Source organism: Notothenia rossii (assembly GCF_949606895.1).
Source record: "Notothenia rossii genome assembly, chromosome: 11".
NCBI lineage: Eukaryota > Metazoa > Chordata > Actinopteri > Perciformes > Nototheniidae > Notothenia > Notothenia rossii.
The window spans coordinates 19,380,880-19,395,280 of record NC_136910.1 but is presented as its reverse complement, the minus strand read 5'-3'; the positions used below and the strand labels follow the sequence as shown (position 1 = coordinate 19,395,280).

The window sequence follows — 14,401 nt, the reverse complement described above, 5'->3', positions numbered from 1 at the left end:
ACACTAGCAACAGAACACATCAGGTACAAACTGTTTTTGTGATTTCAAATAATTAATGTTATGATGCCAGGCTGAACATAATATCTGTCCAGAGTATTTACCAGTGTAGGCCTACTGGTGCAAAATAAAGCACAGTTGTACGTTTTTTTTCTTTTTCTTAATTTTTTTGGATCTGAGTACTACCACTAGGCTTTTGTTTTTTCTGTGTTTCAAACACAGAAAGCATTCAACAGCAACCGTAAAAAAGACATACAAGTAAATAAAAAAATCCCAATCCCAAATTAAAAAGACGAAGGATTTTATTTTTAAATGTTGTTTTTCTCTCTGTGACGCGTGACCTTGACACCCATGTGACACCTACCGGCAAAGAAACCGACGTCTGTTTTTAAAGTCTCCAAGGTGCGTCATCACGTCACTTCCCGGAACCTATCGTAACACGGAAGTGAAGGAAAGAAAACAAATAATCGTTCAAAATTGTGGCGAGTTCAAGTCGGAGAAAACGCCTTAAACATCGTTTAACCTTCCGGATTACCGGCTTTAGACGAAACGGTGAGACTAACATTATACCGGGTCTGGATTTTGTAAAGCTTTGTTTGGTATTTAGTTGTAGGACTAACCGTTTGTGTAAGATGTTGAGGCAGTTTTGGAATCGAATACACGGCTTCGGAAACCTCGGGCCTCTAGTCACATTACTAACTGCTGAGTAATGTTTTCCAGGAAACAACAGGTCACCGGGTGGACCATTGACTTTATATGAAGACTGACATAGCTTAAACTGTTTTAAAAATGACTGACTTAATGTGTGTTAAAAAGTATGGTTGGATGAAGCATAGCACAGAAGGTAAACACCAGTCAAACGGAAACAAATATATTTTTATGGAATTTGTTGAATGATCTGGTTTTTACTAGATTTGACCTCTCTTATCTGTCAGTAGTGTTGAAACAATTATTCAGATCATCTACAGTAAGAAAGACTGAAAATGTGTAAAATAAGTAAATAAATACTTTTTAAAAAATCCTGCTTTAGAAATGTTTACTTTAGTCAAAGTATGTCAATATAATCAGAAAAGCATTAAATGTTTTATTTGTACAAAATAAGAAATGACAACAACAAAACAATAGTTGGACCAGTTTGACTGTGTACATTTTACTCACACAAACCTTGTTTTTACAACTTTTTTATCATAAAGAAAAGCAAGAGAAAAGATTGTCACAGGAGCAACATTTTCTGACTATTTACTAATTGATTAATTTTCTAATCATGTCAGCACTGGTGTCATTAATGTCTTGAATTGAGTTTTTTAACATTATATACTGAGCTTGAGTGTTTCGACCTTCTGCCTTTGGTATTTTCAAACAGATGGACTTCCTGTTTGGAAAGAGGAAAACCCCAGAGGAGATGCTGAGGCAGAATCAGAGGGCGCTCAACAGAGCCATGAGAGAACTGGACCGAGAGCGACAGAAACTGGAGCAGCAGGAAAAGAAGATCATCGCTGACATTAAGAAAATGGCCAAACAGGGACAAATGGTGAGAAAAAAGAAAAAGTACCCAAACTCTGTTTGTAGCTTCAATTCTAACATTGACTCGTGTGAACATTTCAAATAACTAAAAAGTCCAAAACTCATTATTTATTGATATAAAATAGATGGTATCACTTCCAAAATTCACAACATGTTTCTATCAAACAAGTATTCTGCTTAAATCCACATTTGTTAGTATTAAGTCTCTCCAAAAACAATGTTTTTACTAAAAACATTTTTATTCCAGATGAAACCAACTGGCTGATTTGAAGAAATTTTATACATAAAGCTCCGTTTATTTATCATGGAAAGTACCAGTCCAGTGAGTTAGAAAGAATAATAAACTTAGTGGTGAGTCATAGTGATGTCCTCGGGGTCATCTCGGCATGGCCTTTTTAAAAACATTTTATTTGTAAAGCACCTTTTTAATGTGTATTCTAAAAGTAAAAAGTAAAAAACTGTTTTCTTTCCTGCTTGGGAGGCACTTACCAATGATTGCTATTTATTAAAGAAAGTTAATTTAATCAAATAAAGACAAACTATCAAGCACTTTTTTCAAACCAGGGATTTTCTTCAGGATGATGAGAATAGATGAAGACAGAAACTTTGATGACAGATATACAAAGCTGCATTAGAAAACCTCTGTTAGTTTAAAAAGATAAAAAATGATATGCAGTACAGCCCCAGTGATGAGTGTTATTTTAATCTTTGCAGGACGCCGTCAAGATCATGGCTAAGGATTTGGTCCGCACACGGCGCTACGTCAAGAAGTTCATCATGATGAAAGCCAACATTCAGGCCGTCAGTCTGAAGATACAGACGCTCAAATCCAACAACAGCATGGCGCAGGCTATGAAAGGCGTCACCAAAGCCATGGCCACCATGAACAGACAGGTCCGCACCTCAAACACACTTCAATCATTCAATAGAAATAAACAATAACAAACTGATGTGGACCATCTCCTATGTATTCCACGTTCACAGCTGAAACTGCCCCAGATCCAGAAGATCATGATGGAGTTTGAAAAACAGAGTGAGATCATGGACATGAAGGAGGAGATGATGAATGACGCTATCGATGATGCCATGGGGGATGAGGATGATGAAGACGAGAGGTGAGGGACTTTCTTTCCACATTTGTGTTCTGAATGGTAATAGCAAATATGCACATTTCACTCGAAGTAGAACTATCAATTATTACAAACAAGTTCTTACCAAAGGAATGATAGAAAGTATTTTTCTTGAGTTGAATCTTTTCAGCTGATTTTTCCAACAGTAGTCTCTCCAAAAAGAAGAAATAAGTGAATTAAAATCAGTTAATCACAACAATTTAAGTAGAATGCCCATTTACCTCAAACTCCCACTTAATTACTTCTTTATTCAGCCTCCAAATTTGGATAATAGTAACCCAATATATGTTTTGCTTTCACTTGAATACATTTGTTATTGTGTACAGTGACGCCATCGTGTCCCAGGTGCTGGACGAGCTGGGTCTGAATGTGTCGGATGAACTGTCAAGTAAGAAAACGCAACACTTTGAGAGCACAATTATTTCAATTCTACATTTGCATCGTTTGGTCTTATTAGATCCCTTTTATGTTTATTTCAGATCTTCCGAGCACCGGAGGAAGCTTGTCGGTGGCCGGAGGAAAAAAGGTCGAGCCTCAGGCTGCCCTCGCAGACGCAGACGCCGACCTGGAGGAGCGGCTGAATAACCTGCGGAGAGATTGAGCACGCAGTGAAACTGTGGCGGAGTTGTTAATACAGATACAAACATACTCGAATCTCTGTGTTTAGATTCTTTTTGAAGGTATAACTGGCAAACAGAGCTATTTCAGCTGTGTTATATAAGGTGTGTGGCTTCTGTTCTGAGGTGTTTTCATTTTATGTGTTTTTATGTATTTTATCAAAAAAAGAAATACTTTTAGTGTCATTACCCTTCATAGGCCTGGTCTCATTTTTATTGCCAAATGACACAAGTTCTCTAAAAGTGAAAGATTATTTCGCTGTCTGTGTAAATACTAACTCCTCAAGGCATGGTGTTTTCGCAATTTAAATGAACACTAAAATGTTTAAAATGACCCAAATGAAAGTCGGTAAAAAGGACAGACGCGGATGTTTTATATGTCAGCACTTTTTGTACATCAGGCTGGTTTGGCTTTCTTTTTATCAATCTCATATAAAATACAGTTTTAGCCCCCGGTGTCAGCTTTTAATGACTTTGGATCATTCTTCTTTTTTTTTTTGTCGTCGGGATCCAGTTGAAGATGGTGTACAAAAAGTGTCTTTTCTGCCTAAATGTATGAACGGTCAGTTTGTTTTAAACAAATATATAAAGATAAAGGAAAGAAAGGTGTCAGCTGACTCCTGTTTACTGCCAGGTAACCATGACTCGGTGATTCTCTTGAGAACAGCTGGATCTTCACCAAAGGTTTTAAAGAGTCAGTGTTTTTCATTTCTGAGAAAGTGTCCTGGTTTTGCTTTTCTTTATTCAATAAACATTTTTTTCCAGATGAAACCAACTGGCTGATTTGAAGAAATCTTATACATAAAGCACAGATTATTTATCATGGAAAGTATCAGTCCAGCGAGTTAGAATAACAAACCCAATGATAGTGATGTCATAAGGGTCATCTCGGCATGGCCTTTTTAAAAACATTTGATTTGTAAAGCACCTTCTAATGTATATTCCAAAGTGCTCCACCAAAAAAAAGGTACTAGTAAAATAAAAAGATTATAAAAATGATCATAAAAGATGAATAAAGCAATGTACATTTCGGTTGCTAGATAAAAAAGAATGGACAATTCTGATATATTTTTTAAATAGTATGTGCTGCAAGTTAGGGAACACCTTTGAGTTGCATTATGGGAAGTGTAGTATCCAGTGTTTTTCGACCACATATTTATAAAACAATTTTTTTTCCATGTGGGAAATGCTTATTACATATCTGCATCACAGTTATTGAATATAACTTGAATTATAAGGATCTTTATTAAATGTTTTTTTTAATAAAAAATAAAGATGGGCAAACATTATGAAAAAAAAAATAAAAAATGTACACAACGGAAATTCAAATAAAGTAGACATGTTAATTTTATTCCAAAAGAATTTAACTTTCAAAACTGTCAATTTGTCAACATACAATCATAGAACAATATTGAATGTACTCAACCCGTCCAACATTAAATAATAAAAAAATAACAGCCATGTTTTATGTACATTTGTTTCTGGAAGCTATGTACAGAAAAATAACAAAATCAACATTGTATTAGCAAAAATCGGCCTACACATACAGATTGAAGCTGCAGAAAGCCATTGCATCATATGTAGAGAGGTTTAGCTAATGCAGCCAGGGTAAAAATCACACACTGCGATTGGAGCTGAGATTACCTCAGAAAGGGCGGCATGTTTAATTAAGAGCATACTATCGAACATCGCTATTACTACGGCTAGTAAGCTTAGTTATTGTCTAAAATGATTCCCTTAAAATGTCAGACTACTGCTTCAAGAGACCAAGTGCATACACACAACTTGCCTAGTGTTAACTGGATTTCAGATTATTGTTAAGATTGTAAACACGAAAGATCAGTCATCAGACTGACGATGAGTGCAGCTCTCACTGAACAGAGCAGCCGTAAGTCATGCTTTCAAGAACAACATTGTGTAGCCCGATGAGCAGAGACTGTTCTCCGTTCGAGGGGTGAAGCCATGCTACCATGTTTTATTAAAACAGCTAAATAGAGTCCATGCAACTCACATAAAAAACAAATGTTAAAACAGGGAACAGAACTGTGGGTTTCACGTTAGTTCATCACCCCTGGAGTTAACCGTGCCGTTGTTTTCAAAAAGCAAACCAGGAACACAGAACAATCAGTTAGTTGCTTTTTGTTGATATTTTTCTCATGTTGAATTGGCACTGCTATTTTTTGTGAATCCATGCAGAGTGTTGCTCATATCTTCTGATATCACGCTAAACATTGATGAAATCTTATTTTAATTTGTGTGCGAATAACGATATAGGCAATACACAGCACGATACAGTCAGATTTTGACTTGTTTTCCACTTAAGCTTGGAGAATGAGTGTACCCAGGACAAAAAGCTGGAGAGAATGGCATACAGCACAAGCTCTACTTTTGTCAAAATGGCAACAAGTGTTTTTTGCTTACCCCACGTGAACACGCCCAAGATTAGAGTCCATTTAATCCAGTTAGCTGATTGCATAAAAAGTGACGTATACTCCACTTTTACTCAAGTTTGGATGGCCCAGCTGCTACAAAATGTGTTTGATAAATGTGACAGAACATGCACATAACTGTTCCTCCATTTCTTTTTAAGAATGCAAACTGGGATCTTTAACTGCTGCTAACACAGGGACCGTTATCTTGTGGCATCAGGGTGTATCTCCCTTTCAGAAGTGTAAATGATTCATATCAAGGACACCCAGTGACGCAGCAATTTACGGTCCTCGCATAGTTTTTTGCAGGAGATCAGCTGATCGGTGGTGACATTTTGAGACTTCAGACTGAAAGCAACAGCGGTGATACACAGCGACTGGGGACTTTTCTTATCCCCCCTCCAGGCAAGACAAATATAGCATTTTCTAATCTGAGCATGGAGCGGCATCTCTCCACTGTTAACACACAAACAACAGTCTTTCACTTCCGACAGGTCCGGTGAGGAGTGTGTTTTTTGGGCACCTCTATGCGACATCGGCTTCGATCATCCAGCCAAGGCAGCTCGAAGTTCCTGGAGGAAAAATCATTATTGTATTATACAGATTAAGATATTTTTAGGAATAAAACATTTCAGCATTAATAAGAACAAATGTTCCTGAGGTATAACAGGCAGAATGTAAATGGTCTCTTTGGTTACTTTAACAGCTGTTCAATATAACTTTTTTAGCTCAGATCTTACATTGAAGCTTTAACCAAATATCTCAACTGCTTTCACCCACTGACACCCCCCTCCTTCATTATTCCTACTCAGATTCACTTTTGAAAACATACTTTAAAACTTCCTGCAGTGCAGATTCACTGAAGTAATCAGATCAGTAACTTCAGTATGATCTGATCAGACAGTAAAACATAATAAAATGTGGGTCTGTGCCATGTGTCTTTCTTGTACTGCTTAAATGTTCTGAAACAAAATAAAAAAACAGCACTTACTGTTGTGAGAGTTTGGGTAACGGACGGCCGAATGCAACCACAGGCAAGAAGGGAGTGATCACTATGGTTTCAACTGGCAAAAAAATAAAACAATCAAGTTAAAATCTCTTGAATCCATTCATTGAAATGTCATTAATGTTGCTAAATTGAATTGCAGTAAGTCAATAGATGTACCATCTTCAGTTTCGGGGTAGAAGGAGGAGAGCTCTGGCTCAGTCTCAGCGACAACTTTCTTCCTGTTCATGCGCTGCTGCAGACGCTGAAACACACGCTGCTCTCTGATTCGCTGGATGTCCCACCTGAAAACACACAGGAAGAGTAAAGAATACGTTTGAAATCTTGCATCCTATTGATAAAAACAGACGGCTGGAAACTTCAGTACTCCACAACATCAATCAGTCCACAAGACAAGGCACTTCATCTCCACCTTCATCTATTTATAGATTTCAATAACTTTTTATGAAGAATAAAACTTCATCTCAATCAAACTATAATTCCTGCAGTGGCGGATCTACGGGGTGGCAGCTGCCACCTCAGAAAAATGCCTTGCCACCCCAGCTGCCACCCCATTTGGCAGCTTTGTTTTGAAAGAAAAAAGTTGTGGCTCATCGGACATTTATGAGAGAAAATCTCTAATGTCCGAGTGCAAGTGAATGCAGCACAAGACGCGAGCCTTGTAACCCCTCCCTCCACCTGGCGCCGAGCTTGGAAATATGATTTGCGGCGATTTCATTTGAACGGGAGGACAGCGCAAAACGAGAAGCATTTCGGATACAAGTAGACAGAAGCAGTGGTGTAGTGGGCGTTGGACGCGGGGGTACGCCGTACCCCCACTTATTTGAAGCATGATTTCTTTTTTTAATAGTCTAATACATCTAAAATCATTGCCAGTGTTATCAGTTGCAAGTGTGTGTTTGTTGTAATAATGACGAAAACATAATTGGGAGATTTCACAGTAATTATAATAAAAACGTAGCTCAAACATTTATGCAACTTGATTTGAAGCGTGTGTGTGTGAGGGGCAGAACCGTGTGTGTAGGGTGACCAGGTGTCCCGCACTGTGCGGGACTGCACACACAGCATTTTTATTATTTGTCCCGCGTCCCACACATTGAGACTATGTCCCGCATTTGAGAGATTGTCGCGCAGAAAGGCCGGATCGGTTCGCTGACAGCATCATGTAAGTTGCCCTGACAGGCGACGCAGAGGTCCCCCAAGCACCCCCCCCCCCCCCCCCCTCCCCCACATTGACAGTTCACGAGCGCGAGTGTCTCCCGTCCACCCAGTAAAAAAAATCCCCACTACACCACTGGACAGAAGGAATGAGGTATTTGCGGACAGGGTATGACTGGGGTAGGCTACAGCCATACCAATAAATGGCCCCACCATGAAAAATGATGTTAAAATAAGCAAAACAAAGTCTGCCAACTCGCGCGGAGTAAATTGCACAGACAGCATAGTAAGATTGATTTCAGTAGCCACTTGTCTGGAAATACCGAAGACTAGAAACGGTTTTGAAAACTTTTGTCACGTAGTGATCGTCTTCTCAATAGAACATCTTTGATAATGTCTTCTGGCCAATCAGAATCACTATAACTTCGTGGTATTGTTGCAGGAAGTCCCGACGGAGAATACTTTTGCTGCAGTACATCTCTATATACATCGGTACAACTATAAGACCCCACGGTTTGATGATTGATAGGTGTGTGGGCTGTCTTTAATTTGGACACACAGAACAATGGGGGCAATCCACCCTTATCCACAATGTAAAGTCATTCACACAGCCTCTTCCCTCTCCTCTCTGTGAGGAGCAGCAGGTTCAGCTTTCAGAACAAAGTAACAAAAAAACTAAAATGGCATTCATTTTTTTAAATACGTCATGTAGTAATATATTTTTATTTTTATTTTTTCTCAAGAGAGCACCAGAATGTGTATGTGATGTTAGTATTTCAAAAAATCTCCTGGGGGAGAATGCCCCCAGACCCCCCTGCAGGGGTTGGGTTTTCAACTCTTTCACCTGTGGGGAAATTGCAGGATTGGCTCCAGGTCGCCCTTTTTATTTACTACAAGACAAACGTGCCTTTTTATTTCATACAGTTCAATTTGGATTGAGACAGGGAAATAATCTAAACCTCACGCATGGCGTTTCACTGTCAAGGGGAGCGTGTATGTAATTACATTGCAAATACTGACTTGAGCCCCACCACTGTATGGGTTAGCCCTACCATAGATTACCCAACACAAATACTCTGGCGCCGCAACTGTTTGCGGTCTACTATGACAGAGAAGAGCCTGTCAAGTTTGCGCACCATAGCTTTAAATCTTAATAAGTTTGTGAGGCGTTTTGCTGATCAAGATGGTAATCGCCACATTCAGCTGTTATAGGCATGCCAACTTGATGCTCTGCTCACGGATGAGTCGATGAGAATAATAAACTGTTTAAGAAGATGACCTTACATGTGTAAATACATGTTTCTTCTTTGTGGGGGTCTGCCCCCAAAAAACAGTTTCAAGTCCTGAGAAAGTCAAATAAGACGCTGTGTAAAACTTCACTGCCCAGCCAAAAAAAAGTAACTACTTTGATTTAACTTGGCCAGTAGGTAAGGGCTTTCCACTGGATAATAACTTCAGCGATGTGTATATGTTTTAGCTGAATACACGTTTTTTAACCCTAACTGATGCAGTTAGTCACTTCTTTAATGTTTGTTCTTTCTGATGTAAAGTCAAGGTTGTAACTGTTTGCAATGAAGTTGTGGAGCGCTGAACTGTTCCTTTGATTCTTTTGATTTATGATAGTAATTACTGGTCTTTCAAATTTGAAGGAGGGTGAGCAAGCATCTTGAGGAACGTTCATCATTAACTCCTCCAAAAGATATAGTTTATTTAATAATAACACTGAATATGTGAATCATAACAGTGATTGACAGCTGATAGGAATAATATGATTGTTAATATTATCATATTCATACAGACACACATCGACGAGACAGTTAATTAATGTACTTATTGCAGCAGTCTGCATATTTGGTACCCCTGCTGGTCTAAGAGTTAAACCAACTCATTCAGTTAAAATTCATTAAATTACGTGTGCCACCTTATATATTTATATTTAAGGCTTTACTGATGTGCCACAATAATGTCACCTATGTTATTGAGTTAAAATATCAATATTGTGGCTTTCCAAGTTAACATTGATTGATATGACTGCGATTAAATCAGCATATACTTCTGCCAGGGGATGCCACCCCTGAAATTCTCCTGCCACCCTCTTGCCACCCCATGAATATTTGTCTAGATCCGCCCCTGAATTCCTGTAACTCGGATTGGATGGCCAGAAATAAAATACCAGTAGTTTATAATTAAGTCTTTTGTTACAGACAATTTAAAGCATTGGGGATTCTTTTCCCACCTTTCAAATATGTGTTTGTTTCATATAACATTTGTTATTAACAATATACTTTTTTCATCCAATTAACATACTGTAATGACATAATGACCCTGTTAGTATATATGCTCTTCACAACAATTTTATACCAAAATAAGGGATCCTTAACAAAATAATAAATAGTGTTAATCTCAAACAAATATTGCCTACCAACATTATTATTTTATGTGATCTGTATAATCCCATATATAGTTTTTCAGACAAATCAGTAATCTAATTGTAATTTTCTCCTACTCCACATTTAATTGTCTTAATTTTTTCAATGCTTGCCGTTATATTTAATTGTATCTTACTTTGTTTATGTAACTGTATGAACCCAAGCAACTTCCGTTCATGTGTAATGTATCATGTCAATTAACCAGACCCAGATTCTAATAACTTAAGTGTTTGGTACCTTTTCCTCCGCTTCTCATCCAACTCCAGCTTTGCGTGGCGTTTCAAGAACACACTGTCGTCCATCGGCTGGAGAGGAAGACAAAGTAATACATGAGTTTATTGCATTTGGATTTAATGGGAGCAACTTTTCAAACTCTAAAAGTAGGAATTACTAAAAATGTGTCTCACCTCAGGAGGGATAAAGGAGGGATCATCTTCCAACGGCTCTATTGGATTTTCCCTCCAAGATGGAACTAGAAGGTAGAAAGACGGAGAGGATAGGAAGTTAGCCAGACATAGCTCGTTTTTATTTATTTTGGAGCTGATGGATCAAAAGATGAGATATAGGTTACGCTTACAAACAATCAGCATATCATGTACTACATGAGGAGTCCACTCACTGGCCACCTCTTCTTCCTTTTTAGGGGAAGTCTCACGTAGAGGCGAGAGAGGAGGTTGGTTCCAGCAACAGAGGTACATCTCAGTAGTAGACATGAAGGGCAAGTCGTCGATCTCACAACTCAGCCCGGGTTCCTCTTTGCACGGGAGCATGGGGTCCCTTTCTGACCCTGACCTCATTGGAAAGGTCTTCTCTGGGGTTTCCTTGCTGCGCAGCTCTCTCTGATTGGGAGAGCCGGGCTGAATATCAGACTTGTGGGGGCTGAGTTTGGCGCTTTTGCCCCGGGATTTCTGCCCTTTCACATCTCCAAAGCAAGACTTCCTGTGTAGGCAAATAAAAAAAACAAGAGTTATTGCAATGTGACAGGAAATAAAAGTAATTCATTGCAACTACCTGTTTAGAAGTCTGCACACACAAAGTTTGATCAGAATAATTAAGATTACAATGTGGAATTGATTGCAGTAGATTTTAATGTCCCCTTTTCTTAATTAATTGATGTACTGTGGTTTAATGAGATACCGCACACAAAAAAGCCCAGTGATGTCTGACAATATGTCATGATTATTCTGGACAAAAAAATTGGGATATTATTCAGATAATCATCAAAACATGCTCAACACTTTAATTGCATTCAAGCATACTGAAATCCCTTTACCTTACATTTTCACAATAAATATTTACATTGCATCACATGTAGGACACACCTTTTTTTTTCAAAATCCATTTAGTTCAAACCAAAAATCGAAATATCTTAAAATAGGAAATCATAAATCCTTGAAAAGAATAAATCCTAAAAATATAACATCTTTTTACATGATCATTCCTGTACTATTTCTTTCACTTTTCAAATTTAGAAAGCTTTGTCAAGTCAATCATGTGAGGATATCTCTCAAAATAACTATTCTGTTATAAAGTCACTACTCACAAACTATTGCGTTTTTAATCGTGATCAATGACATAACTGTCCCATCTCTACTTAATGCTATTTATTTACCTTTTTTGACCTTTGCCACCCCGACTAAAGGGGAGCTGATTGGTTGAGTTGCCCTGTTGACCCTCCTCTCCTTCCAGATCCCACATGTCCTCTTTGTCAGGGGTCCATGGCTCCAGGGGCTGGAAAAGGCGTTTATCTCTGGGCGGGTCCTTCTTTGTGAGCTGCAGGCGACGCTCCATGCGCTCAATTCGTGCAAGCAGCTGCAAACGAACAAGACACAACATTTTTTACTTTAAATCAGGGGTATCAAACTCAAGGCCCAGGGGCCAAATCCGGCCTGTGACTTCATTTTCTGTGGCCCCACAAGAGCTTGCAAAGAATATAATATGTTTATTATACGGTTACATGCCAATTTACAGAAGCACGTTGCCCATAAACTAAATGTCCCACAATGCATCTCAAATTTTTACTTTTTTCTTTGAATTTGCCATTTTCTCAGAATTTGCTTTTTTTTTCACTTCTTTTTTTTCCCCCAGAATTAGGCTTTTGTTTTTAAATCATTTTGTGACATTCTCACTGAAAATACTTGCAATTATTTGCCCTAGACTTCTGCTTTCAGACGTAGTCAATTATGAAGTTATTACCCTATCCGAAAATAATCCAATGCAGAGGCAATAATGTAATATAATACGTTATTTTATATATATAACATATTTATATATGTATTTTTATATAGTCTTAAAGTTACAACCGGCCCTTTGAATGCAACCATAATGTTAATGTGGCCCGTGATGAAATAGAGTTTGACACTCGTGCTTTAAATGCTATCACATTATGGGAGACACCAATTTCTGTGAAAAAATGCTTAAACTCACCGTATCTTTTTCTGCTTTTATCTCATCTATCTCCTTGTCCTTGGACTGCAGCTGTTGTTGCTGTTGTTCAATGAGGTCCAGCTGGAGCAGGAGAATTTGCCTGAGGCAGTTGGCCTGTGTGTGGGGATTGGAAGGGGTCTTCCTGATATTCCTCCACTTGCCCTCAGCGGATAGTTCAATGGATGCAGTGCCAAGGACTCCAGGGACCATCCCCTTCACACTGTCATCCGCACCTGCATCCTTAGGGTTATTGTTGAGAGCCATCTGAGGATTATCCATATCGTCACCAGAGAGGGGTTTACCTTTCACTGGGGTTCCCTCACCCCCCATTTGTCTGACAGGGGACAAAACCCCCACAGTTTTATTGTCTCCTTGAACAACTTCTGCAACTGTGGCCGCGAGGGAAACTTTGCTTGTCATGTAACTCTGGTTTAATACATGGGATTTGGTCGGGATCTCGCCCCCGTGTGCGTTTTGAACATTTATAACGAAGTCGCAGCCTGGCTCCCTTTTGAGGGTCACGGGTCTCACGGTGGCGTTCCCGAAATGCGCCTTGTCAAAGTCAATGGTGTCAGCGTCCTGTTTGAATCCTGTGTTTGGAAACAGAGTGGACCTCAGAGTCATGGCGAACACAACGACTGTTCATCCTGCAGCGCCTCGGCGGTGCATTTCAACCTCGGCTGCCTCCCATGACAAGCTAGCATCTGCTGTCCTACAAAACAAAGAATATTTAAGACAGTTGTCGTGTCATAGATATCAGTTTAAGTATGTGCGCTGAACTGGGCGTACATTATATTAATTTGCAAGTCATGCTTCAACAAACCGAAGATAATAAAGCATCAAGACGATGCCTGATACCTGGCATCCTTTTGCTAAAATCTGTTTGAATTTAAGCTAAGCTACCTTAGCATTGCAGTACAAATACACATGCGCTTATTCAGACACAACATAGTCACGCCAGGAGGATTTAAAGCTGCGTTTGGGTTTCAGAACAAGTGCTTCACACAAGGACTCGGGAGTGGCTGTGTAGGACACTGGCAGAAGCCTGCTCCTCCATTTTGGTTCTCGTGAAAGCACGAAAAACAATAACAGCTAGCTAGCTAATGTTAGCCGGCTAGTTTAACCAACAAAAAGCGAATCCGTAGCGAAGCGGGTAAATCGACCAGGCTATTCAACACTCACAACCGGACATACGTGTTTTAAATAACACGTATTTATTGTGTTTTGAGCTTACCTCGAGAGTTATTGAAGTCAACCTGCAGCAGCCTTCATGTTCCCTCCTTGACTTGTTTTAAAGCGCCGACCACTGCGCATGCGTAATGTGGTGGCTGGTCATTTCTTATGTTTTGATGAGAAGAGCTCCAGCCAGCAGGAGGAGACACAAAACATGTTACATATAACTTCAAAGTTAAAGTTATTTTTAATACATCCAAAAGTAAATTAACTCAACCCCTTTTTATTATCATATCGCTAATGTTAGATACATTTATATTTATTGTACCATTTTTAAACATAGGCGAAGACAGGGACAATTCCTGACTTTTTATTGTGAAATATCCCACACATTTTGGACAGGTCTGTAGTGTAATTTTTTTGTTACTATTTTTGCTTCAGATGAATATGCTCTTGAATATCTGATGACTCTACTTTAATTCCACAGAATACATCAACAAAAAAGTGTTTT

General features: G+C 38.9%; 2 protein-coding genes across 3 annotated transcripts; one reads left to right on the top strand and one right to left on the bottom strand.

The window, feature by feature from the left end:
* Positions 1 to 389: 389 nt before the first annotated feature.
* On the top strand, positions 390 to 4,039 carry chmp2a (charged multivesicular body protein 2A). The gene is made up of 6 exons (XM_079658188.1): positions 390 to 549; positions 1,361 to 1,528; positions 2,236 to 2,415; positions 2,506 to 2,636; positions 2,978 to 3,039; positions 3,131 to 4,039. The coding sequence occupies exons 2-6, from the start codon at positions 1,361 to 1,363 to the stop codon at positions 3,250 to 3,252; spliced, it is 663 nt and encodes a 220-aa protein (XP_079514314.1). The 5' UTR covers positions 390 to 549; the 3' UTR covers positions 3,253 to 4,039.
* A 558-nt stretch (positions 4,040 to 4,597) lies between these two features.
* Positions 4,598 to 14,076, bottom strand: msl1b (MSL complex subunit 1b). Of its 2 annotated transcripts, none has more exons than XM_079658164.1 (9): positions 13,952 to 14,076; positions 12,718 to 13,429; positions 11,903 to 12,102; positions 10,868 to 11,229; positions 10,698 to 10,762; positions 10,528 to 10,595; positions 6,863 to 6,987; positions 6,689 to 6,761; positions 4,598 to 6,269 (listed from the first exon to the last, which is right to left on the bottom strand). In XM_079658164.1, exons 2-9 carry the CDS (start codon positions 13,339 to 13,341, stop codon positions 6,179 to 6,181), a joined length of 1,608 nt encoding a protein of 535 aa, XP_079514290.1. In that variant the 5' UTR covers positions 13,342 to 13,429; positions 13,952 to 14,076; the 3' UTR covers positions 4,598 to 6,178. The 2 variants fall into 2 exon arrangements, with proteins under 2 accessions (XP_079514290.1, XP_079514291.1); XM_079658165.1 differs by having other exon boundaries at positions 10,910 to 11,229.
* Positions 14,077 to 14,401: the final 325 nt, after the last annotated feature.